Raw genomic sequence first — 26566 nt, 5'->3', positions numbered from 1 at the left:
AACATACCATAACATCACAGTCCACCCATCAACATGAGTCATGCTCTCCCACTGAAGCACTCAGGGTTTCACCCTGGACTGCAACAGATGCCATTAAGTCTCTGCTGGACTTATGCTGATAGAGACTTTTGCAAAGATAAAAGTGAGCCTCAGAGTAACTCATATCCAGCTATAGAAAGCATCAGTGGAGAAACTTTATCTGCTTCAAATTGGAATATGAAATATGGGAATAGCAGCATTGAAAGAAAATTTTAACTGATGAAAGGCTGGGCCATCATCATTCATCTGGACCTTTGTCTTGCCACTGGACTCTGATGATGCTGGAGAAGAGTGACGCTGATGACTTTGCGCAGCTCTGCCTCACTTAAATCCAATTCGTACACATGTCAAGACATCACTGTCACGAGGTCATTGGCCCTTTTTGAGAACAAAGAACCACCACCACCACCAACTGCAGTAACGACAACAACAACAAGTTGTGCATGAGGTCTTTACACAGAGAGAAGGAATTCCAGAGTAGGGGCTGTGAATTGAGCCTTTGTCACATGTATTTCTTACACATGTGCCTCACTGTTATTATGGTCTAAGTTTAGGCTTGTGCCTCCATAAATGATGTGCATATTTGTGGAAAGTGGCAAACCAGGTTTTAGGAGAATGTTTTATATTAACTGCCTTCACCTTGTTATCTGAGCATAGTAGTAGCTGCCATCTGAGATCCTGTCAATTTGAGCAGAAGTTAAGGAATGCTTTTCCTTCTCCTTTCTCGTCCTTCTCCTCCTCTTCCTTCTCTTTCTCCTCCTTTTCCATTCTTCTTCTCTTCTTTCTTCTCTTCCTCCTCTTTCTCCTTCTCCTTCTTCCCAAATCTTTATGGCTCATTGTTTAGGTTTTAATGGCTTAGAATGAGTGTAAATAGAAATTGTTTTCTGTTCTGGACAGAAATTTTAATTGTCTTCCCCTCCCAGATTGATAGCTAAATTGGGTCTTCCTTTGTCTTACTTATTACCTAGCCTTTAATTATCGAATGGGCATGGCCTCAGACAAACTGAGACCTAGGAAAGACCTTAATTTAGAAAAGCCAAGATCACCCACTGCATCCTGAGCGGTCATCTTGACTTATGTCTTGCCACTCACTTGGCTAACTCTGAAGGAGAGAGTGAGGCTGATGACTTTTCCAGCTCTGCCTCATTTAAATCCAGTTCCGCATGAGTCGCTACATCATCCTCATGATGTCATTGGTCCTCCTTAAGCATGGAAGACAGATGAACAAAAACAACAATAGCAACAGCAACTGGTGAAAGTGATTTGTCAGAAAATGAAAAAGTAAATGATACACTGCTCACTTCCTTGAAAAAAAGTGCTCCTGAACTTAAAGCCAGAAATAATAAAAGACTTAGAAGAATCTTTCTTGAAATAGCCAAGTGAAGTATTTTCATATCCTGATTTTCTCCCTCCACCTTTTAATACTCTAGATTTCACAAACTGGCCTTCTCAAAATTTAAAAATTGGAGAATGGCATAGGGTCCTGTAGGAAGTTCCATTGAACAACTGATAGGTCATTTATTGAAAATGGAAAATGGAAATTGAAAATGAAAATCTATTGAAACAACACCTGCCTATCCAAAAGGAGAGAGCAAAATTACCAATCAGCTGCTCTGCTCTAGTCTTTATTGAATAGCCCTATTCCTCCAAAGGCTCGTCCAAACAGAAACCCTCAAGATATGCTGAGTCTTTGCCACTTCAGACAGCATGTGTAGATAAAAGTAGAGAAAAAAAAAGAAAAAAACTGCCTCTAATTCTTGCAAACTCAAGCAGAATACATCAAAATGCAGTTTAAACCATGCTGGCAAATATAAATGGAATTTCAAACCACCGTCAATCAGAAACTCATCTGCCACAAGCAAGTCATTGCCACTTATGATGACTTTAAAATTCTTAAGAGTCCCTCTTTAAATCCTTGTTAAGAAGTTTCATCCAGACCTACTTTAAGCAATTCCACTGCTCAAGCAACTGATTCATTAGTTAAAATGGTTTCAGCAAGCTGTATGCAGCCAGTCTCCCATATCTGTATCATCCCTATCTCTCTGCTTGAGACACAAGAAAGCAAACCATCGAGAAGCAAAAAGAAACTTTATTGGAAAAATAGCTGTAAATAGACCATTCCATATACAGAAGAGGAATTGTTTAACTCCTTCATTTACAACTAAATGTGAAAAGTGATCACACATTGATCAAAAATAACCTTTTTTTGCCTATCATCATTCTCATTAGGAGAAAACCTAGCCCACAAAAAAAAAACAGCTGAAATATGATTTGTCACTCCCAGTTACAGTTAAAAAAAAAAACACGTTGCTTGAAGTGATGCTAAGTAAATCTTGTGAAAATTCCCAACTACCCATAATGCTTTTTCTCTCTTGATTATCTACAATATGCATCCTGTTTGTGCATAGTTATTTTCAGTTTTCTCCCTCATCAGAGTGTAAACTCCTTAAGAGCAGGGACTGTCTTTTGCCTTTTTTTTTAATGCCCTGAACTTAGTACAATGCCTGGCACTACTTAACTTAGTAAGTGCCTAACTAGGTGGCACGGTGAATAGAATGCTAAGTCTGAACTCATCTTCCTGAGTTCAAATCTGGCCTCCAATACTTACTAGCTGGATGACCCTAGGCAAGCCATTTAAACCTATTTGCTTCAGTTTCCTCATTTGTAAAATGAGCTGGAGAAGGAAATGGCAAACCATTTTCAGTATCTTTGCCAAAAAAAAAAAAAAGACCGAAGAGTCAGATAGGACTGAAACAATTGAACAATAAATGCTTATTGAATGACCAGGCTGCCAAAGTGACCTATGACACAGAAAGGTTAAGAGCCCCTTATCTATAGTCTTCTCTTAGAAGCAGCTGGTGGTACAGGAAATAGAGTACTAAGCCTATTGACTGGAAGATCTGAGTTCAAAACTTGGCTTAGACCCTTACCTACTAACTGTGTGGCCAAGTTACTTAACCTCTCTCAGACTCAGTTTTCTCATCTGTAAAATGAGGATAATAATAGTACCTTCCTCACAGGGTCATTGTGAGGATCAAATGAAATAGTCTTTGCAAAGTGATTTGCAAACCTTAAGGCACTGTTTAAATGCTAGTTGTTGTTGTTATTATTATTATTATTATATTATCTTCCAAGGTTTTAGCAGTAAGGAGGGAAGATTTAGAGAAATTTTGGTAGTATTTACAACGGGCTGAATATATATGGCGAGGGCAGAGATGAGGTAAAGATTGGCTGACGATGTGGCATTTTTTATTAACCTATAAGTCTTTTAGTTATATGTTTTATAGAAAGTGTCATTCACTGGTAGATCATTTGCTTTGGGAGTTCTCATCTGTAGCAGAGCTAAAATTAATTGGGTGTCCACACGAAGACCAACACCAATATGGCAAGCTCTCAGGGAGTGATGGGCCAAAGGGAAGGTCAGTAGGCCCAGATTAGAAGTAGGGTAGATTGAGGCTTACCTGTGGATTAGCAATGGGATCTGGTCCATGAATGACCACTGTGCTTTCAGTCTGCCTGAGATAGGAACACTCAGTCTTGAAAAAAAAAATACCATTCACAATTAAAGCTAGTGGAAAAGGAGAGCAATAGGCGATATTTATATATTTGTTTATCTCTCCAGTCTTGACCTCTCTTCTGAGCTCCAGTTCCACATTTCTAACCACACTTTGGACCTTCACTATTGGATAGCCCATCATGAACTCCAATAAAGCGTGTCTAAAATCAAATTCATCATTTTTCCCTCAAAGAGTCTTCCACTGTGAATTTCTCCCTCCCTGAATCTCTACATTTTCCCTATCAACCGATGCAAAATGTTCTAGTCCTGTTAATCCTTCCTCTCTCACACCTCACGTGAAGTTACTTCCTAAGTCCTATTGATTAATCTTTAATATCATCTCTTATATCTAACTTTTACTTTTCATTCTACCTGCTGCCCTCTTGCCTGTGAGCCTAGACTATAGCTCCTCACCAAACTGGTCTCATCTTTCTAATTCATCTTGTGGACCACTGCCAAATTAATATCCCTAATATATGCCTTTATATCCACCAGTCTTTCCCTCCTGCTAGTTCTCTGTTATCTGCAAATCTGAGAATCACTCGCTATCCACGTAGATCACCAGCCTCCACTGGCAGAGAATATGCCAGCCTCGGAGGAAAAAATGAGTATCATGGATGGAACGGGACTTAAATAGCTCTTTGTTTGTTTAAGTACCAAAATAACATGGAGAAATCCAAGATGCTGAAAAAAAATAACTTGCCCCATAAATTTAGTCACTCTGAGTCAGCAAGTAAAAAAAAAGGTGATCATCAGTACTATTGCTTATAAATGCCATACATGAAACTTTGTAATTATAGGTTTATAAATAAAGGAATTAATGAATGGGACCAGGAAAATTTTAGAGAATGGATACAGACTCATCCAGGACAAGTGGTGCTTGTTGTGGTAAGTTAGTATTTCTCGAGACAGAATGTAAAGTATAAGCAGTTTATGGAAACATTGCTAACAAAACAGATGATAAGAAAAGATATATAAAAAAGTGACCATCCTTGTGGCTGTTGTATTATTACCAATTTTTATGTTTTAATGAGAAAAAAATTTGTTTTGCTGAGGTAAATCTTCATTGCCTTTGCCTCTGTCATTAAAAAAAAAATCCTTTGGAACTTGTAAAAGTGAAAAGTCCTTTATGACTTTCAGTATGTTGTTAATAAATTAATGTCTACTCATACTAGCAAGCTAATTATACCAATACATTTTTGTTGTGAAAGCTTTGATAAAACTCCTAATAGTGAAAAAAGTTACTAGTATTCATTTTATTTTTAAAATACACGTTATTTATATTTTTTATTTTTATATAACCCATATTTCTTCTTTATGCCTCCTCCTCTTACCTCCCAGACAGCCATCCATTTTCACAAAGAATTGAATAAAAAGTGGCAGGGGTAAGGGTGGGGAATCAGCAAAATTAAGCAAACCACTGAAAAAAACTGAAATTACATGCAATGTTTCACACCCACAGACAGCCATCCACCTCTACAAAGGAGCAGGAGGAAATTCATTCTAATAGATCTTTGAGGCAAGCTTGTTCTATATAATTTCACAACATTCAACTTTGTTTTGGGGCATTTTTTTCTCCAATTACTTTATTATTAATTGGTATGTAAAATTTTTCTTGGCTCTAATTATTTCACATTACATCAGTTCATATAAGTCTTTCCAAACTTCTTTGTATTCATCCTTGAAAAGAATTTCTGTTTGTTTGGTTTTTGGTTTTAAGCAATTGGGGTTAAGTGACTTGCCCAGGGTCACACAGCTAGTAAGTGTCAAGTGTTTGGTCTGAGGTCAGATTTGAACTCAGGTTCTCCTGACTTGAGGGCTGGCGCTCTATCCACTGTGCCACCTAGCTGCCTCTGAAAAGAATTTCTTATAGTACATTCATATATCACACATTTATGTGCCACAATTTCTTAAGATACAGTCAGTATCTACTTTGTTTCTGGTTCTTGATTACAACAAAAAAGTGCTGCTATAAATAGCATGTATAAATTGGAGTGGATGCTTAGTAGTTAGATCTCAGGGTCAAAAGGGTATAGATATTATAATCATTTTATTTGCATAACTCCAAATTGCTTCACAGAATGGTCGTACTAATTCACAGATCTACCATCAATGCATTAGTGCATTCATTTTTGCACAATCTCTCCAATACTGACAATTTCATCTTTTGTCAACTTGGCCAACTTGCTAGATGAAACCTCAGGATTGTTTTGATTTACATTTCTGTAAGTAAGGTGAATTTTAGTGTGTGTAAGGAGGATTTTCTTATTCCTTTTTAGGTAATAGTTCCAGGATCCTAGATAATATTTCCCACAAACTATGGTTGAAAACAGCTTCTACCACCCAGTTGTAGTAGAGACACAGGGGTGACATACATGCGCCCTGTGCTAGATCGTGACAATATTGCTAAAGTTAACCTGTGAGCTTAATGTTGGCAAGATGCCTTCTTTTTCTGTTGCCCTATAAAGCAAGTGGGCACTGGTCAATGGGTAGGTGAATCCATTTTGGGGATTTGGTTAATGCGGAGAGGAATGCATATACCAGCCTTGATCAGCCCCCATCAAAGCTTGGAGGGAATCAGTGTTTGCCTCAACTGGCCCCCATTGAGGTTTAGGGGATGGTAGGAGTCATAGCTCCTACCATTCTCTCCTGCGCCTGGAAGAAGTGTGATTAGGGAATGCTGTAGGAGTTGGAGCTCCCATTATCATCAACCTTCTTTAGAGAAGACTAGACTAGAATAAAGTAAGCTTATTTAACCCCTCCAAAGCTGTCTTCCTGTCTGACCAGATCAAAAGCGAACCTGTTCTAGAACAACCTGTTAGTGTTAGGAGCCCTCTTGTGTTCTCCTGCCCAACAAATGGTGTTATCTGTGTGTTCTTGGCCAATTTGCTGGATGAAACCTCAGTATTGTTTTGATTTATATTAATTTGCAAAATTAATAGTAATTTGGAAAATTCTTTCATGTGGTTGTTAATAGTTGGTGATTTTTCTTTTGAGAACTGTTTATTGATCAACAACTTTTGATTACTTTCTTTAATAAGTTAAAGTATTCACTAACACTTGTTCCCTATATTGCAATTCAAGATTTCCAAACTGAAATGTGTATTTGTAATATGCAAATATATTTTTATTTATTTATCACTCTAATCAAGATAGAAAGCTTTACTGAAACAAAGATTTATTTTTAGGAACAGAAATGTAAGCATCAGAACAATTCTCTAATTAGCTAATTGTTAAAATTCATTTTTTCAGGTATGACTATATCTGCCCAGAGATACAATTTTAAAGTCCGTATGTTTCTTTAAAATGAAATTTATGATTCAAGAAAGTAAAAATTAAGATAATCAAATTCTTGTGTCCTCTTTTCAGAGACCAAATAATGTTTAATATGAACTGTACTGAAAGTTTTAAGAGTTCTGAGCCAGCCTTGACATTGAAACAAGTCTTTGAGAAACTGATAGGCTTTCTGGGACAGCTTGCAGATCTAGTGATGTGTGACACTCTTCATTTTCGAATAAAAATTACTCTAGAGGCATTGCTTACCATTTATGTTCACTGCAGGGATATATTGACAGATTTGCTAAACCAAAATGTCTTTGAAGAAGATAATTTTGAATGGACAAGGTACGTACTTCTAAATTTTGTAAGTAAAAATCTTACCAAAAGCACTTTTATCTCTGGTCATATCGATTCTCTAAAAATTTTAGAAAATTCAAGCTGAATTCTGGAATGTGTTTTTAAAAAACAAAGCACTTTGTAGAAGTTAAAGCATTATATAAATGGTAGCCACTATTTTTCTCTTTTTAGCCTTTTCCATTCTTCCTTAATGCTTATGCCTTCCTTCTCATTCATCCTGTCCTATCTTGTTTATACATAGTTATTTACTTCTCCATTACCCCATTAAACTGTGATATCCTTGAGAACAGGGGCTGTTTTATTCATTTCTTTGTATCCTCAAATGCTTAGCTGAGTGCCTAGCACATAGGAGGCACTTAATAAATGCTTACTGACTTGACTCCTCCCTCCCTCCCCACTTCTTACTTTCTATGGTCCTTTTCTCCCTGATTGTTCTGTTCTCTACTTCTTTTTTTGTCACGAGGAGTATTAAAAAAAGCTCTTGCATGGATGGTACAGTGGATAGGGTACTGGACTTGGCGTCAGGAAAACTTGAAGTTATATGATCCTGGACAAGTCACCTATCCTCTGCCTCAGTTTCCTTACCTGTAAAATAAGAATAATAATAATAGCACCTACTTCACATGGTTTTTGTGAAGATCCAATCAGTTAACATACATAAAGTACTTTGCAAACCTTAAAGTGAGATATATGTGCCAATTTATTGTTTTTGTTGTTATACTTTTTCCCCTGATTTGCTGCTAATTTCAATAACTTCTTGTGGGGAGCAGTGACTACAACTTTAGTCTACTAAGTCATGAATCTCTTCACCATATCAAAACTATTTCAAGATAAGTATTAAAGTCAGGGGGAATAGATCCAACTACACTTAAGTGGGGGAGGAAAAGATACAATATAGAGAGAGAGTTCTTGGTAAAACTGTGAAGTTTCAAACTTCCAAAGACATTTATTTTCTAAGGGTTTTCTAAGCTCATAGAGAAAACAAAAACCCTGCCTCCATAATCTTATTTCTTTAACTTCCAAGAAAAGCTAATATAAAGCATAAGTAATATCTAATGTGTCATTTAATGTTATAAATATGATTTTTTTGGATGCGGCATTTATTAAACTCTGAGGACAACTAGAAGGAAGGAAGGAATTCTACATTTAATCAGAACCATTTCAAATCCTTTTAGTGCTCGTAATTGCCAAGAACTCTGGACATTACCTTTCTCTCAAAGTTAATGTTTTAAGACGTTAATAAGGGAACCCAGGGAAGATAGGATAAAAAGATGAAGGAGAATGCTGAGGGAAGGCACTTGCCCATCCGAGCTAGTGATTTTTCAGACAGCCCGGGACTGATATTTCTATGTAGCTACCCTGGATTCCAGCCTCCCTACTCTTGAGGCACAGTCTGCCTCGGAATGTCCAGATTTCAGGGTCACCTGGTACTCAGGCTAGTAATCACTGACTAAGCCAACTTCAATAGATATTAGAGATATAAGTTCTTACACGTTCCCTGGCCCTTTGATAGGAACACCTTATTGGTCTTGTCAAATGTTGTGCTTTACTCATCTCTTGACACAATTCATGCAATACTTGTGGAAGATTCTTACTAAGACAAAACTGATAAATTAGCATAGTGAAATTTTCATGCAAGGATCCAGCTAATCAAGGGAGTAAGTTGGACAAATCATTCCACCTCTACGGGCCTCAGTTTCCTTATCTATAGCAGTGCAGTCGCTTCACCTTTTATCTACTTTGGCAATGAATTACTCCTCATTGGTCAGAATCAAACCCAAAACAGTATTTCCCCTCAGTGCTTCTTTCTGTTTGGTAGCAAGGTAAGTCTAGAATTTCTCAGCTGTTCTACTTCTACCAGATGTCCAGATAGTTGAAGTCTCCGATCATGACAACATCCTGCCTTCATATTGCTTTGGTGACCAGTTTACAGAATTCCACTCAATTCTTTCTTCTGCCTGAGTGGTCATATCACCGTGACTGCAGCATGTTTTCTCTTGCTCCTTCCAATGAATCTTTATCCAAAACGTCTCCGTGTTTCTCCCATGTTTTTCATAAATTTCCACACTGAAATCGATCAGTGCTACGCACCATCCACTTTTATCTATGACAGCAACAACAATTAGTATGTTTAATAGCACTTTGAGGTCTGCAGAGCATTTTACAAATAGTGTCTCACTTAATTTTCACAATAAGCTTGTGTGGGAATTGTTAAAACCTCCACTTTACAAATGAAGAAATTGATCCTCGCTGGATACAATCTGTTCCTGTGTAATCCTATATGCACCCTCATGTTCCAGTTTGCTTTGTTTATTGGCTCTGCACTACATATTTGTGTCCCTGTGAGGTCAGAAGTGTCATAGCACCACAGAATCTAGATTTCTTGGTCTAGATCTATAAAGGGGCATTGGAGGTGGTCTAATCTAGGGGTGGGGAACCTGCAGCCTTGAGGCCACCTGTGGCCCTCTAGGTCCTCAGTGTGGGACTTTGACTGAATACAAACTTTGCAGAACAAATCCCCTTAATAAAAGGATTTGTTCTGTAAAACTTGGACTCAGTCAAAGGCCCAAGGACTAGAAGGTCACAGGTGGCCTCAAGGCTGCAGGTTCCCCACTCCTGGCCTAGTCCAACCCTCCCCATGTTATTGATGAGAAAACTGAGACCCAGAGAGGTTAAATGTCATTCCCACAGTCACAATAACAGAGCCAGGATTCAAGCTTTGGTCCTCCAGCTATCAATCCAGTGGTCTTTTCATTGTACCAAGAGGCATAGATTTGAAAGATCTGATGATAGAATCTTTTTTTTTGTTGCTGTTCAATCATTTTCAGTGGTGTCTAACTCTTCATAAACTCATTTGGGGCTTTCTTGGCAAATACACTGGTTTGCCATTTCCTTCTTCAGATCGTTTTAAAGATGAGGAAACTGAGGCAAACAAGGTCAAGTGACTTGTCCAGGATCACACAGCTAGTAAGTGTCTGAGGCTGGATCTGAACTCAGGAAGATATGTCTTCCTAACTAAATGTATTATATTATATACTATTATATATTAATTATATACATAATTAAACATTTTTACTAATTAAGAATCTAAGCCAGTTTCAAAGATTAATCAATAAAAATAGGAAAGTGACCATTAACTGATTTTAAAACATATCATTTCTTTCTAACTATCTATCATTTTTTGTGAATTACTGAACACCTCCACTAATTTTCTCCTGATGTCATAACTGGGAGCACATTTATATCATTTATTTTCAGTTTAAAGCCTTCTTGGTTAGACTTGTAAGTTTCCATTCTCTTTCTATTGAATGTAAGTCCCTTGAAGGCAGCAAGTATATGGTGTATGCTTAATAAATGCTTGTTGATTGATTAATATTGATTACCTGAGCATTTTAAAAAAAATTTCTTTTTAGGCAACTGCGTTACAAATGGGATGACAGCCAGAAGACATGCTTTGTATTTCAAGGACATGCAACCTTTACTTATGGCTTTGAGTACTTGGGCTGCACCTCTAGGTTGGTTATTACGCCTCTCACAGATCAATGCAGGTTAACCCTCACTAGTGCACTCCATTTGAATCTTGGAGGCTGTCGTGCTGGTCCAGCAGGCACAGGGAAAACAGAGACTGTCAAAGACCTGGCAAAAGTAAGTACATTCCTACAAAAAGAAGAGATAAAATATTCCTTTATTTTCTATGCCAATTCTGATAAAATCTTGAATTTATATCAGATTTATATCCAAAGTATCTTTGTCTGCAATAATATTCATCAACCATGTACTTAATTGCATGCCTAAAGCATATAGTAGATATTCTTTCACATTTGAAGTACAAAGTAAAAGTAGGGAAAATGCCTTGTGTTCTCAAACAGTTTTTAATCAAGCTTAAAGACAAAACACTCACAGGAAATAACTAGAGCAAAATTTTTTTTCTTTTTTTAAATTTTATTAATTTTTTTTGATTTATCAACAATCACTTCCATATGCTTTTGAGTTGAAAATTTTTCTCCGCCTTGCTCCCCCCCACCCTCCCCAAGACGGTGCACAATCTGATATAGGCTTTATATTCACGTTTCTATTAAACATATTTTCACATTAGTGAAGTTGTAAGTAAAAATTAAAACCAATAGGAGGAACCATCATAAACATGAAACAAAACTCAACAGAAGGTAAAAATAAGTGATAGCGATTCGACTTCCGTAGTTCTTTCTTTCGATGTGGACAGCATTTTCCATCCTGGAGATGTCTTAGATCCTCGTAATGCTGAGAAGGGTTCAGTTTAACAATATTAGTCATTGTATAACATGGCTGTTATTATGTACAAAGTCCTCTTGGTTCTGGTCACTTCACTCAGCATCAGACCACATAAGTCTTTCCAGGTTTTTCTGAAATCTGCCTGTTCATCATTTCTTATAGCACAATAGTATTCCATTACATTCATATACCACAACTTGCTCAGCCATTCCCCAATTGATGGGCATCCTCTCAATTTCCAATTCTTTGCCACCACTAAAAGAGCTGCTATGAATATTTTTGTACATGTGGGTCCTTTTCCCATTTGTATGATCTCTTCGGGATATAGCCCTAGAAGTGCTGTTGCTAGATCAAAGGGTATGCACATTTTTGTAGCCCTTTGGGCATAGTTCCAAATTGTTCTCCAAAATGGTTGGATCATTTCACAACTCCACCAACAATGTATTAGTGTTCCAATTTTCCCACATCTTCTCCAACATTTATCATTTTCCTGTTTTGTCACACAACTAGAGCAAAATTGTAGGCAGCACGTGAGCAGATGAAAAAAGGTTATATTAGATGGTACGTAGTTAGGTGATTCAATGGATAGAGTACCAGGGCTGGAGTCAGGAAGAGTCTTCCCAAGTTCAAATCTGGCTTCAGACACTTAGTAGCTGTGTGAGCCTGGCAAGTCACTGAACCCTGTTTTCCTTAGCTTTCTCATCTGTAAAATGAGCTGGAGAAGGAAATGGCAAACCATTCTAGTATCTTTGCCAAGTAAACCTCAAATGGGGTCACAAAGAATTGGACATGACTATAAAATGACTGAACAATAACAATGTTATTTAAGTGCTATGGGGTGTGCAGATTAAAGAAATGGTCAGAGTTCAGCAAAGTTAGGAAAGTGAGGGATGTGGATGGGCAGAGTGGACTGAGAATACCTTCAGGGCAGTGGTAACAGCAAGAGTGAAGTCAAAGGGTCAAGAGTTAATGGAGAGATTGATTTTACTCATTTCACTGATTATGAAGGTAGAGAAAAGTACACTTTGGAAATATCTTTTATGCAGTTAAAATAAAAATTTAAAGAATTAATGCTTACAGTGATAAACCTTCAGCTATTTGGCAAATTCAGCTATCAAGAACTCTGGAAGCTGTGTGCCATGTTGACCTAGGCCCAATTAGGATATATGCTGCTATAATATATAAAAGTAAGACCACCTAATGATTACATTATCATTTAATAGGCAATCAAAGCCATTTCCTAACTACCATAAAGAGTGGAATTCAATTCCAATTATTCGTCAGGTATCTACTTCTACTCTGATTATTGTCTAGCATACTGAGGGCTGTCAGGTTATAGTCTGTACCATCAAGACATTTATAGTCTTGTTGGGGAGATGAGAAATAAACACATGAACTAGTTAGATGAGTATTTATAGTCAGTGCTATACAGAATTAGAAAAAAGATGAGTGGGAAGCTAAGTGGCTCAATGGATAGAGCACCAGCCCTTGAGTCAGGAGGACCCGAGTTCAAATTCGGCCTCAGACAGATAACACTCACTAGCTATGTGACTCTGGGCAAGTCACTTCAATTGCCTCACCGGAAAAAAAAAAAAGATGAGTGTGGTCAAAATGATTAGGGACTTTTAGACTAGTGATGGGGTGAACATTGGGTATAATTAGGCAGGTAGATGGCACGATGGATAAGAGCACTGGCCCGGAATCCACCGGAATACAGTAGACCAGGTTTCAAAGCCAACCTCAGACACTTACTAGCTGTGTGGCCCTAGGCCAATTCCTTAAACTCTGCCTGCCTCAGTTTCCTCCACTGTAAAATGGGGATATAATTGTGGTGAGAATCAAGTGAGATAATATTGGTAAAGAGCTTGGCACATGGCAGGCATTTAATAAATCCTTGTTCCCTTCTCCCCTTCCATGTGTGGGGCTGATAGTGTAAGCAAAGATGAGGGAAATTTGACAGGAAAACACAAAGTGTGTGTGCTTTTATTTGTTCACCAGTGAGGCTGAACTGGATAGAGTACAATGTTCACGTGGGCAAGTAGGGAGAGAGAAAGTTAAGGAGATAAAACTGGGGCAAATGGTGAGAAGCCTTGAATATGAATTTAGATTGGAGGCAGTGGAAGCCGGGGAAGGTTTTTGAGCAGAGTAATAGTATTACAAAGATTAATTTAGTTGGAAATGTGGAGGATGGGTTCAAGATAGGAGAGACTAGAAGTGTGGTCACCTATTAGGAGGCTCTTGCAGCCATCCAAACATTAGGATTGGCCTTGTAAAGTCATTGTATTTAGATCCTAAAGGGCCTTTTAGAGACCAAGCCCATCGCCTTTGTTTTGCGGATGAGGACAATGAGGCCCAGATAGCAGAATTATCTTACTCTGGCCAGAACTGGGATTTAAACCCAGGTTCTCTGATATTCTTGTGTAATGAATGGCTCTAGGGCTGGCAAAGAGTAAACAGTTTGGAGAGGTGTTTCTAAGGAACAATTGTCAGGATTTGATGGTTGATTGATTTTTACTCAGCTGAAAGAGATGTGCAACACCTGGGAAATGTTGACTGCATTAACAAAAATGTGTAAGTTGGGAAAGGGTAACTGGTTTAGAGTGAAGGTGAATAATACCTTGGATATGCAAGAGCATTATTTCAGGTAATGGTAAAATATTCAAGTGGGAATGTCCTCCTCCTCCTCCTTCTCCTCCTCATCCTTCTCATCATCTGTAATGCAGAACATTATTTTACCATTTAGGTAGTAGGGCCCTTTAGGCAATGGAAAGCAGAAGTTGCTGCTTAATCTTGCCCCAGACCTCTTTCCTCCTAAATCTAAACAATAGTGAAATGTACTCCTGCATGGCTTAAGCACAGCCCATACCTCCAAAGCAAATGGATAAGAAAACTTGCAATACAATGGCTTTAGATAATTATGTTTATACCAGAAACCAGGACACCTGGTCTGGTTTGTGTGATCCCTGACCTGTAATGATGGGGTGCTCGGGTGCTTGTGCTTATACTTTTGCCCCAAAATGCCTCCCTAGTCTCAGAAACACTATCTCTAACAACCACTCCCCAGCCCAAGGACGCTGTGCCTAGCAGTATTCATGCATGGGCCTCAGCAAGATCCTTATCTGGCTGCTCAGGTCCTAGCCCTCAGATCATATCTCTGGAAAACTCCAAATTCCTTAGCAAGACCCTTATCTGGCTGCTCAGGAAAGTTTGCAGAGCATTATCATATCTACACAGAGGGAGAAGGGTGTCCTTGACCAGCCAGACTTCAAAGATCCATCCCCCTCCCTGTCCTGTATACTCCCTATATAAACCCTAGCTCAACCCCTGATGGGGGCTGCTTGATTTGGATGTGAATATCCCTGGCAGCCGCGCGCTAATAGCTAATAAAGTCCACAATTTAAAATTAGCTTGGGTCGTCAACTCGCTCATTTCTGGTATAACAATCTTCATAATCTTTTTCTCCGCTTCCTCCTTCTCTTTCTCCTCCTTTTCCTTCTCCTTCTATTCCTTCTCCTCCTTCTTCTTCCCGACTCTCTGTGAGGGTTTCCTAGCAAAGATACTGGAGTGTTTTGTCATTTCCTTCTCCAGCTCATTTTACGGATGAGAAAACTGGGGCAAACAGGGTTAAGTGGCATGTCCAAGGTCACACAGCCAGTAAGTGTCTAGCAAGTAGTAAGAGATTTGGAGAATCTGAAGAATGATCTGAAGCATCATCTAATCTAACCCATACCTGAAACAGGTCCACACCACAGAATCTCTGACAAGACTTCATCCAGCTTCCACTTGAATACCTCCAATGAAATGGAATTCATTTCACTTTTGGATGGCTCTACTTGTTAGCAAGGTAATCCTTATATTGGGCCATAGAGAGTAACAAAGAAGTATTAAAATGCAGCAAAAAATAGAAGCAGTTAGAAAAATAGGACAATCTAGTGACATTGGAACTACAGACTATTTTAAAATAGACATAATGAAAAAGAAATGACAGTGTAGAATAAATTTGTTTGGATTCACTAAAGATAATAAGAGATTTTAAATAGCATAATGGACTGAAAAGAATTTTCGTAATTTCTGAGGTCACCTCAGCACCTTGCTAAGAGGAAACTGGGAACCCTGATTAGTCCCCAGAGACTAGGGCTGCAACAACACCCTATAATCTCGTCAGGGGGATTGGGGGGCACTCATAAAATTGATCAGGGTCTTCTCTGATTACTCTCCTCTCTCCCTTACATATCGAACACAGCTTCATTGTTGCCTACTGAGCGAGCTCTCCTTCAAACTTACTACCTCTAGCAAAAAAGTTTATTCTGTCCAACTAAATTTGTACATGCTTACTTTAAGTAACTGTTCCCCTAAATAGTTTTATGTTTATATAATCATGCACCCAAAAAAAGGCAGTCACATTGGCCCAGCCAAAAATACTCATAATGGTATGGACACATGAGTACACGTATAAAAGACACAACTACATACACCAACCCAAAGGGCACATGTACATGTAGGTATATATAAATTACAGAAAGCAAAAAGTAGGTTTTATGTACTGCATACAAACTTGCATAGATGTACCGGGTTCTCAAGCACAGAAATACACATTCATTTCAGAAAGCATTTCATTAAGCTCCCTGATACCACTCTTGTGTTATATGGACACACATACAAAATATACACAAGTATACTGATATGTGAAAGCTGGACACACACCAATATGGATGCATACGCTTTCCTACTATATTCCAACTTAATCCAGAATTATTCATCTGTTGCTTATAGGTAAATGGGTTGGGCAAGGAATAGAGCCATGCAAATTCTGCCATTTTAAGAAACAGAAGGAATAAGAATATTTGTGATAGGGGCTGCTAGGTGTGCAGTGGATAGAGCACCGCCCTGGAGTCAGGAGGACCTGAGTTCAAATCCGACCTCAGACACTTGACACTAGCTGTGTGACCCTAGGAAAGTCACTTAACTCCAATTGCCTCCCCCTCCCCCAAAATGAATATTTGTGATAGAGGCTAAATCAAAAAACCACTCTGTTTCTTTGGACATAGGTTATGTTGCCAATACAGAATAAAGCTCTGGAACAATCCAGTGTCCAGCCTCCTTTATAACTTAAAACCATCACATTCTCTAGTTTTCTTGTCCAACTGTAGTATTATTTATGAAAAAGACCCATGGATGGCTCAGAACAGATTTCTTACCATTTTTCATAGAAAATAAACACCCTAGTCATGGGTCAGTTGTTTGAAATATGTTTAATAAACTACTTAAATTCGATCCTATTGTCCTGTAGATTTGTTTATGGCCTGTTTCCTTTTTTTCTTAGTAGTGATAATTTGCCCTAGTCACACAGTTTGCTAGTAACTGCTAGTATACATGTTTGATAGTATGTGTGTATACATATATATTTGATAGTGTACATATAAATACATGTTTGAATGGTCTGACAAAGGATAGGAGTATATTTGTAGTCATGGAAAAATGTTGTCTGAGCAAAGATTATTGGGAGATTAAATCCTTGTGACCTTTGTCTCACTGGTACTGTGTCCTAATCAATTGAACTACTAGCTTAAATATATACTGGTACTTATGTGTACAGACCACAGTCCTACTGTACTACTTTTAAGAATTTGCTAACTTGTGGCATGCATGCTAACATTTTGCCATAAAATATCATCTGGTAAAAGTAAAAGGTTTGCCCAGGTATGCTTTTTCAGAAATTCCTTTGTTCTAAAAATTGCCTTTACTATTATTTTATGTTCTCATTTCAATAAATGTATGCACTCTAAAACCATATTATTTCCCTCAGGCCTTGGGCAAACATTGTGTGGTCTTCAATTGTTTTGAAGATTTGGATTATAAGGTAAGACGCATCATATTCCCAGAGGAAAATAATTTTTAAAAGTTTTTTGTGTGAACTGATAGGGAAATAATAATAGTTAATACTCTTATTATTATTATGTCTTTATGTTCATGTGAAAGAAGATTTTTGATAACAGAAGTAAATAGAAATGTCACGTGTTCACTCCATGCCAACCTAACAAAATATAACTAAAGAAATTCTAAAAACAAAGAAAACTCTTATTTTTATGGTTATCAACAAGAAAAAATAGCATAACTTTGAAAAAATAACAAAAGTTCTGACATCTCAAAATGGCAGCAACAAAGTTATAAAACCATAGAGGAAACGCTTGCCAAAGAAAGTATTGAAGATACTCAAGAAATGCTGAAAGAAGAAGCAGATTGTATGATCTCTACCTCAAAAGAAATTAAGGAAAACATAAGCTCCACAAAAATGACACAGGAGGAAAAAGGAAAGAAGTCAAGAAACTTGCTAACATGATAGAAAACCTAAATTTTTGCTGGAAGCAGGAGTATGCTGATAACTGTTCAACAAAAAGCTCTCCCATGATACATGTTTAGGTTTGATGTACATTATAGTCATATGAAAAAATGCTTTAAATCACTCTTTATTAGAGAAATGCACATTAAAACAACTCTGAGGTACCACCTCATACCTATCAGATTGGCTCATATGACAAAAAAAGAAAATGTTGGAAAATGTGAGAAAACTAGAACACTAATGCACTGTTGGTGGAGTTGTGAACTGATCCAACCATTCTAGAGAGTGATTTGGAACTATGCCCAAAGTGCTATAAAACCGTACATGCTCTTTGAACCAGCAATACCACTGCAAGGTCTATATCCTAGAGACATCCATAAAAAGGGGAAAATATTTGTATTTGTACAAAAATATTTATAGCAACTCTTTTTGTGGTGGCTAAGAACTGGAAATTAAAGGGATGCCCATCAATTGGGGAATGGCTAAATAAGCCAAGGCATATCATTGTAATGGAATATTATTGTGCTATAAGAAATGACAAGCAGGATGATTTCAGAAAAACCTGGAAAGACTTCCATGAATGGATAACGTAGTGATGTGAACAAAACCAGGAGAACATGAAGAGAAACAGCAATATTGTTTGGTGAAGCTCTATGAATGACTTAATTCATTCTCAGCAATACATAATCCAAGACGTGCTCAAAGGACTGATGCTGAAGCATGCTATCTGCCTCCAGAGAAAGAACTGATGTTGTTTGAGTAGACTGAAGTGTGCTGTTTTTCACTTTTTTTCATTTCTTTTCTTTTATTCAAGTCTCCTCGTACAAAATGACTAAAATGGAAATGTTTTACATAGTTGAACATGTGCAACCTATATCTGATTGCCTACCATCTCAGGGAGGGGAAAGGGGAAGGAAGGAGGAAAGGATAGAATTTGGAACTCAAAACTTTAATTAAAAATGTTTAAAAACTTGGGGGGGGGGGAAGTGATTTTCCCAGGGTGACACAGCTAGTAAGCGTCTGAGGCCAGATTTGAATTCAGGAAGATGAGTTTTCCTGACTCCAGGCTTAGCGCTCTGTGCACCACAGCACCACCTAGCTGCCCACTTATAGATAATAACATCCTCCAAATGATTCTGTTTATTAGACAATCTTGTACTGATTTATTAAATCCTGGAATTATAATCTCCCAATTGAGATCCACAACCTCTCAAAAGAGTTTCATGATCAGTTTACATATGAAAAACCATGTAGATGAAGAATATCTAGGCAGTGAGGTGGCTCAGTGTGTATAGTGTTAAACCTGAAGTCAGAAAGGCCTGAGTTCAAATCCAGCCTCAGACATTTCCTAGGCATGTGAACCTGGACAAGTTATTTAACCTCAGTTTCCTCACCTGTACAATAGGGATAATAAGGTTGTTATGAGGATCAAGTTAGAAAATATCTGTAGAGCACACGGCACAGTGCCTGGCATATAGTAGGTGTTTAATAAATGTTTGTTCCCTTTCTGCTCTCCCTCCCCCCATTATCTAGACTATGAGATGCAAATACGGTGGGAATTAGATAAAGTTGGTCCACCACCAATACATTTATCTTCTTCCAGGAATCCTAAACTCATAGCTTTAGAGCTGGAAGGGATCTCAGAGTCCAGATCCACCCATCTGGTAATTTATGGGTGAAGAATGAGTTAAATGTCTTGCACCAGGTCACACAGCTAGTAAATAAGGAGTCAATGAGAGTCAGGATTTGAATCCAGTCTTTCCTGATTTCAAATCCAGTGCTCTATCTAGTATGCCATACTGTATCACAATTACAGAAAAATGAAATGTTCAAGTGACCCAAAGGGTAATGAAGAGATGTGGACATAAATAGACTGCATAATATTGCCAGTAGGGACTTGAATGCAAGAAGAAACATAAAAGATAACGTCCAGGATCTAGATGAGAGACAGTATGGCATCATGGATAAAGATCTGGCCTCAAAACCAAGAAGACCTGGTTCAAATCCTGCCTCTGACATATGTTGGCCATGGCACTTCAACACTCTGTACCCTAGCCAGCTAAGACAGCTATCTGCTGAGAAGGTCCCAACCCTCATTGGTAGAAAGAGTTTCCTCATTCCTTATTCTCTCAGTAAGATCACAACCAAGTACAATTCACTATGTGTGATCAAGAAGGTAGATGAGCTGCTCAAGGAGTTAACTTGAGCAAGTGATAAATGTACAATGTCCTTGGCTCAAGTGTGACGGTAGTCGCTGGATAAAGCCAAAAGACCCAAGGACAGACTTGCCGCCCTTTGGGTAGACCTCTTATGTAGGATGTATGGGAGGACATGAACAACAGTCTCATAGGATTAGATTATATAAAGGTGTTGTGACCTGCACTGTTGGAAGGAGTGTCCCTCTGAATGGTATCACAAGGCATATCACAATATGTATTCAAAATAGAAAAAAGGATGTTTTTTTAAAGAAGAGTTATTCCTTTCTCATGACATAAGGAGAACTAACTCCAAAGTTCACATCATAAATAATCAAAATAAACCTCATAAAATAATAATGATGAAATATAAGATAAACCCCAAAATTATAGTATTAAATGTGGAAGAAAAAAACTAAATTTTGCTATAAGAAGTATTGAGGATTAAATAGCACAACCCAATAATATATTGCCTATAAGAAGCACAGTCAAAATTAAAATACAATTGCCAATAGAACAAAATTTGAAAGTATTCAGGTGAAAACAGTGGCATTACATAATAATTTTACACATTTAATATAATCATCCAATTCACTTATGGTCCTAACCTCTCTAAGACCCAGTAGATAGCCCAGACGTGAGCTATGCTGCCTCCATCTCCATCAGTTGGTAGGAAACCTTCTGGTGATGAACTTTTCAAAACTTAACTTACCTTTTCTCACCATGCCTATAGTCAAAGCTTTTTTAGTTTGTCAAATAAAAATATGAGCTACAAAACTCAGCACTGACAGAGATGAGAAAGCGGTGCATTTGTGTTTGCCTAGGGAAAAGCAGAGTGTGCAAAGTTTGTGAAACATGAGCTGGCAGTATAAGATAAGGATTAAAACTGGTGGTATTCTTCAGGTAAAACCAAAACTTGAATAGTAATTCAATTCTTCTATTCTTTAAGAGATCCCTGTAAATTCCTATGAATATTGGAAAGATATTTCAAGGAAATAATTAAAAGGAAAAAAAGAGGAACAATCTGTACAGAGATATCTATTAGTCAATTCATCCACCAATCAATAAACATTAATTAAGTGACTATTATGTGCCAGCACTGTGCTAAGCTACATTATTTGTAATATTGAAAAACTGGGAACAATCAAAGAAGTGACCAGTGGCGGTAGAATGCCTATTACACTGGTACATTAAGGCAGAATGCTATATCTTCAGAAAAAATTAGTGATAATCATGAATACAGAAAAGCATATGCAGTAATGCAAAGTGAAAAAGAAAAATTGTAGTGACATATCTTTTTGGGGGAGGGGGAATAAGGTGAGGCAGTTGGGGTTAAGTGACTTGCCCAGGGTCACACAGCTAATGTCTGCCACTGGACTCAAACTCCGGTCCTCCTGACTCCAGGGCTGGTGCTTTATCCACTCCCAGCTGCCCCAGTAACATAACTTTTAAAAAATATATGTGAATATACAGAGTATCTCAAAAGTCTTAGTAAAAATGTAAGCTTTTAATAGCTTAAATATAATATTAATATAACCAGAAGGAATATTATACGTTAGCTAATGAATAATTTTAAGTGTTTTAACAATAGAAGAGTATACAATTGCAATCATTACTAATTTCAATAATTCATCTTTTATTAAGATGATGGGAAAATTCTTCTTTGGAATAGTTCAATCTGGAGCTTGGTGTTGTTTTGATGAGTTCAATCGAATTGATATGGAAGTACTCTCTGTGATTGCCTCACAGATGCAAACAATTAAGGCAGCTAAAGATAATCATTCTCACAGGTATGTATTTTACATGTGACATACCATATTCTCATTGATGCTTAAAAGCTATTTGGTTAATTTACTTAGCTAATATTATGTAGCCTTTGTTATTTATATAAACACATTACTGGATTGCATATGGGTATATCATTAAATATAAAATGTCCTATCATCATATCATTGTATTACTACTTAGTATAATACTTTGAAATAGAGTGACCAGATTTTCCAAAAGGAAAAGGAGAAATTTGGTGCAAATGTTCGTGTGGAGACAAATAATTAGTATCAAAGTTTGAAATTTCTAGTCACAAATTTTCTGCCCTTGACAAGAAATTTTGTTCAGATTTTAGGAATAAACTGGTATCCATCCCCTCAAAAGAAAGGTATCTACATGTTTGATATCAAGTGTCTGATCCATAACTAGAATTCCTGGCACTTCAGGCAAATAGGCATGTCTCTGGGGAAAGACCTTGACTGAGGGTATAATTGAGGCAGCCTCTCTCCTCCTTTACCTCTCTCTCTGAGTTGCTCTCTCTCCAGAATTACTAGCGATCTCTTAATTACCCCATCTCATGTCCCTGTCTCATTCCTCCTCCTCCTTGACCTCTCTGAAAACTACTTGATACCGTCTTCTCGCTAGGTTTTCATGATACTGCTCTCTCTCCTCCTTCCTCTTGGATAGTTTCTTCTCTGTCTTTACTGGATCTTCATCCAAGTGAAGACCATCCATTTTAGGATATATTTGGTTTTAAGCGTTTATGGGACATACAGTTTAAGGTGTCAAATAGGCAGCTGGAAATGTGAGCCCAGAGATCAAGAGAGAGGATGGGCTAGACAAATAGATCTAAGAATCACCTGTATAGAAATAGTCATTGAGTTCATGGGAGCTGAAGAAATCACCAAGGTACCTAGGACTCAGAGATGTTAAGTGACTCGGCAAAACTGATAAAGTTCATAATTACCAGGGTAGAATTTCAAACTGGATCTCCTTGAGCCAAGGCCACTTGAATATTTTCCCACTATGCCATGAAACAACTGAAAACTGAATGTTTTAGAATAGTGTATTTTATGTTGGGACCGATATTTAAAATATAGACCAAATTTGAAAGAGCTAGAAAAAAATTCTTTGCTGCACATCTAACCCCAGTAGATGCTTTGAGTTTCTCAACAGTAAAATTTAGGAAGAAATCTACTAATTCATGATAATTTAGAAATAATATTTTAGATTCCTAAATTTAAAAAAGCTCAAAATAGCTTCATCCTGTGCAAATTGTCATAGGCTTACTCATGAGAAAGTAGATTCTTAAAACCCCAGATCATGAAATTAAGGAGTTTTTCTTTTTGCCTTCAATTTCTGGAATCCATAATTCTTCTTATTATTAAAAAAATAGGTTAACATTCATTTGCTGTTGTCGCTCGGTCGTTTCAGTCATGTCTGACTCTTCATGACCCCATTCAGATTTTTCTTGGCAGAGACTGCTATTTCCTTCTCCTTTTTGCAGATGAGGAAACGAAAGCAAATAGGTTAAGTGACTTGCCCAGGGTCATACACCTAATAAGTGTCTGAGACCATATTTGAACTCAGGAAGATGAGCGTTCCTGACTCCAGCCCTGGCACTTTATCCACTGCACTACCCAGCTGTATTATTGGAGGGGGGGAGGGAGCAAACTATGTTTGTTGTAATCATAATAGTTTTTGGTGGGGAGCTTTATTATGGAGGAAGGGATTACAAGCAGTCTACTAGTAAGGAAGTTGTTGTTGTTGTTGGTTTTAACTCCAACCCCCCCACGAATAATAATAATGATAGATTTATTTTATGTTATGTTTGTCAATCACTTTACATATGTCATATGTTTGATGATCTTTGGTGGCAAGCAGGAAGAATAAATGAGATATGGCATGAGTTTACCAGTTCATATAAAGAAAAGAAATGAGCGGAAGGTCATCCATACGTCAGGCATGGCTGATTTCCCAGCAGGAACAGACAAGTCTCTGGGGCCTGTGTATGCATGATATTGAAAGTTCTATCACGTTGGGCCAAAATGAGGATAGTCAAAAATGAGGATAATGTGTTAAAAAGTTGATCATAATTCACCTTGTATTATCTTGTACATACAGGGCCTCCCCCTAGGTCTTACTACACTTTTCAGATATTAAAGTTCTAAAGACTTTTGGGATACCATGTATTTCGCCTATATTAATTTACATACATGCTTTTTCCCCTGATAGGATGCCAGAGAGTGACTCATTTTTCTTTGTATTCTCATTGAAACTTAATAAGCACTCCATAAATACATGTCATTTGACTGACTGATTAGTAAACAAAGAAGTTTACTGTTGCTTTATAAAGGCAAATTTATGTAATAGAAAGCATTCTGGATATGGAATCAGGTGTTCTGAATTTGAATTCTGTTATGAAATGTGTGGTCTTGGGGCAAGTCATTTAAACTTTCTGGGCTTCAAGTGTCCTCATCTATGAAATGAGATTGAGTTAGATAATCTGTGCAGTGAACATTTATTAAACACCCACAGTTTCAGCTACCATGCTAAGCTCTGGGGGTACAAAGAAAGACAAAAGGCAGTCCCTGCCCTTATAGTCTAATGGGGAAGATAGCATGTAACTAGCTATGTGCAAACAAAATATGTACAGGGTGTATTAGAAATAACCAATAGAAGGGAAGCACTAGAATTAAGAGGGATTAGGAAAGACTTTCTGTAGGAAATAAGATATTAGCTGAGACTTGAAGGAAGCCAGGAGATGGAGATGAGGAGGGAGAGAATTACAGGCATAGGAGACAAGCAGAGAAAACACTCAAAGTTATGGCGAATCAGGTACCTTGTACAAGGAACAAGAAGGCCATTGCCACTGGATGAAAGAGAGCATGATGTGGGGGTGGGGTGGGAAGGAAGGTGTGGAAGAAAACTGGGAAGGGGGGCAGAGAGAAGCTAGGTTATCCTGGAAGGGAGAGGGACCAACTGGAGCCTTTTGAGATTGGGGAGGGAAGGGGGGAATGACATGATTAAATCTGTGTTTTGGAAAAATTACTAGGAGGATGGCTGTATATCCTCTGCTTTGTGTCCCAGGGACCTATTAGCTCGGATATCTCTCCTCTGCCTAACTAGTCAAACATGATTTTACTACCCCTACCTAGTAGCAAAGAAAGAGAAAGTAAATAAGAGAAGGAAAAGTCATAATCTGACCCGGTTCATTTTGGAATTCATTCTGGGATTGAGGCTTCCTGCAACAATAGCCTGGCATCAATGGAAGTCTTCCATAAATTAAACATTTTAGATTAATTTACCTCACATTTCAGACCAAACTTTGGTGTTAAAAATAAATGTGTTATATATTTCGTCCTCATTATCATCACATTGGACACATATACTCCTCACCCTCATTATTCTGAATTAGTATGATATTAATGTATGTCTAAGGACAGTGATGGAAAGCTCTGCTCTTAGAAAATATACTGTGGGAGGACAAGGAATTCCTAGTTTAATTGTAAAAGCTGTAATTTACTTATTTTGTGGAAATGATTAACCAGTTGGTCAATCTGATTTCTCCAAATTTGTGCTTGAGCCATCAAACTAAACTAAGCATTTAATGAATGCTTGCTGGCTGAACGATTGATTAAATTAACCCCCCCTTATAGGCTTACTCTTGGGAGTTTTATAAAAGTGATTTTTTTTTCTTTTGGTTTGTTTGTAGGTTTTATTAAGTGGCTTATTTTTTTAAATTTTTTTAAATTAATTTTTTTAAAAAATTAATCATAACAACATTAGGAGATTTATGATACTCACCTGTTTGCCTGTAGAGGATATTTCTTTCTGCTGCTGATTTTTTAAAATGTAATAAATTTTAGGTTTTTACTAGAAGGAAAAGATATCCGAATCAACCTGTCCTGTGCAGTCTTTGTCACCTTAAATCCTGGGTAAGTAACAGTGAGTCTACAGGAGGCACGAGAAATCTCAGTAGGTCTGAGGCTAAATTCTACTCTTGTCTTAATTTCATTTGGCGCTCTGGGAGAGTTTTCCAAAATTATGCTTGTCGTGTGGCTAGCCCTGCCTTCTTACCCTCCCCCCACCCCAACTCTTTCCCATACCTATTCCCCCTGCCTTCTCATCAGTAAATACAACAGTGCACCTGTCTGAAATGGAACCCACACAGTAAACCACATTTTAAGTTCCAACAGAAGGGAATGGGGTCAGCTCCTCCTGAAGTCAGGACTCGAAGCACATGCAGTAATAGATATTCAGTAAATATTTGTTGAACTGGATTTAACCATCTAACTTTCGTTGGGTACTTACTGTCTACATGTCAATGCAGTAGGCATTTGGATATAAAATAACTATGGTGATGATGGTGATAATAATAATGCCTGGCATTTATATAGCACTTCAAGGTTTGCAAACTTCTTTGCAAGTATTTGCTCATTTGATCTTCACGACCACCCTGGGAGATAAGTGCTATTATCATCCTCTTTTTACAGTTGAGGAAACAAACAGGTAGAGGTTTAGCAACAGAGGTTAAGCTAGTAAATGTCTTATGGCCTGATTCTAACTCAGATCATCCCAACTCTTGGTTCAATATTCTATTCACTGAGCCACCTACCAGCCTCACCTCTATTTGTTGATACAAAAATAACTGGTCAATTCATTTCTTTTAATATCAGCAATTTTTAGTGTCATCTAAACAACAGCATTCACAAAAATGCCTGGTTGGTTGACTGTTTTTCATTTTTTTTTCTTTTAAGCAATTGGGGTTAAGTGACTTAC

At 37.6% G+C, this 26566-nt stretch overlaps 1 protein-coding gene across 1 annotated transcript in view; it reads left to right on the top strand.

The window, feature by feature from the left end:
* DNAH14 (dynein axonemal heavy chain 14) overlaps positions 1–26566 on the top strand; it is a 340072-nt gene that overhangs the window by 98686 nt on the left and 214820 nt on the right. The window contains 6 exon segments of the mRNA XM_020982026.2: positions 4396–4487; positions 6967–7219; positions 10645–10876; positions 17289–17342; positions 21662–21807; positions 25654–25722. Coding sequence (XP_020837685.1) covers positions 4396–4487; positions 6967–7219; positions 10645–10876; positions 17289–17342; positions 21662–21807; positions 25654–25722 — 846 coding nt within the window.

The sequence above is a fragment of the Phascolarctos cinereus genome, unplaced genomic scaffold (genome assembly GCF_003287225.1).
Source record: "Phascolarctos cinereus isolate Bilbo 61053 unplaced genomic scaffold, phaCin_HiC Scaffold_5;HRSCAF=322, whole genome shotgun sequence".
Taxonomy (NCBI): Eukaryota; Metazoa; Chordata; class Mammalia; order Diprotodontia; family Phascolarctidae; genus Phascolarctos; species Phascolarctos cinereus.
Note: the sequence above shows the minus strand (reverse complement) of the source record. Positions and strands in the feature narration are given on the sequence as shown.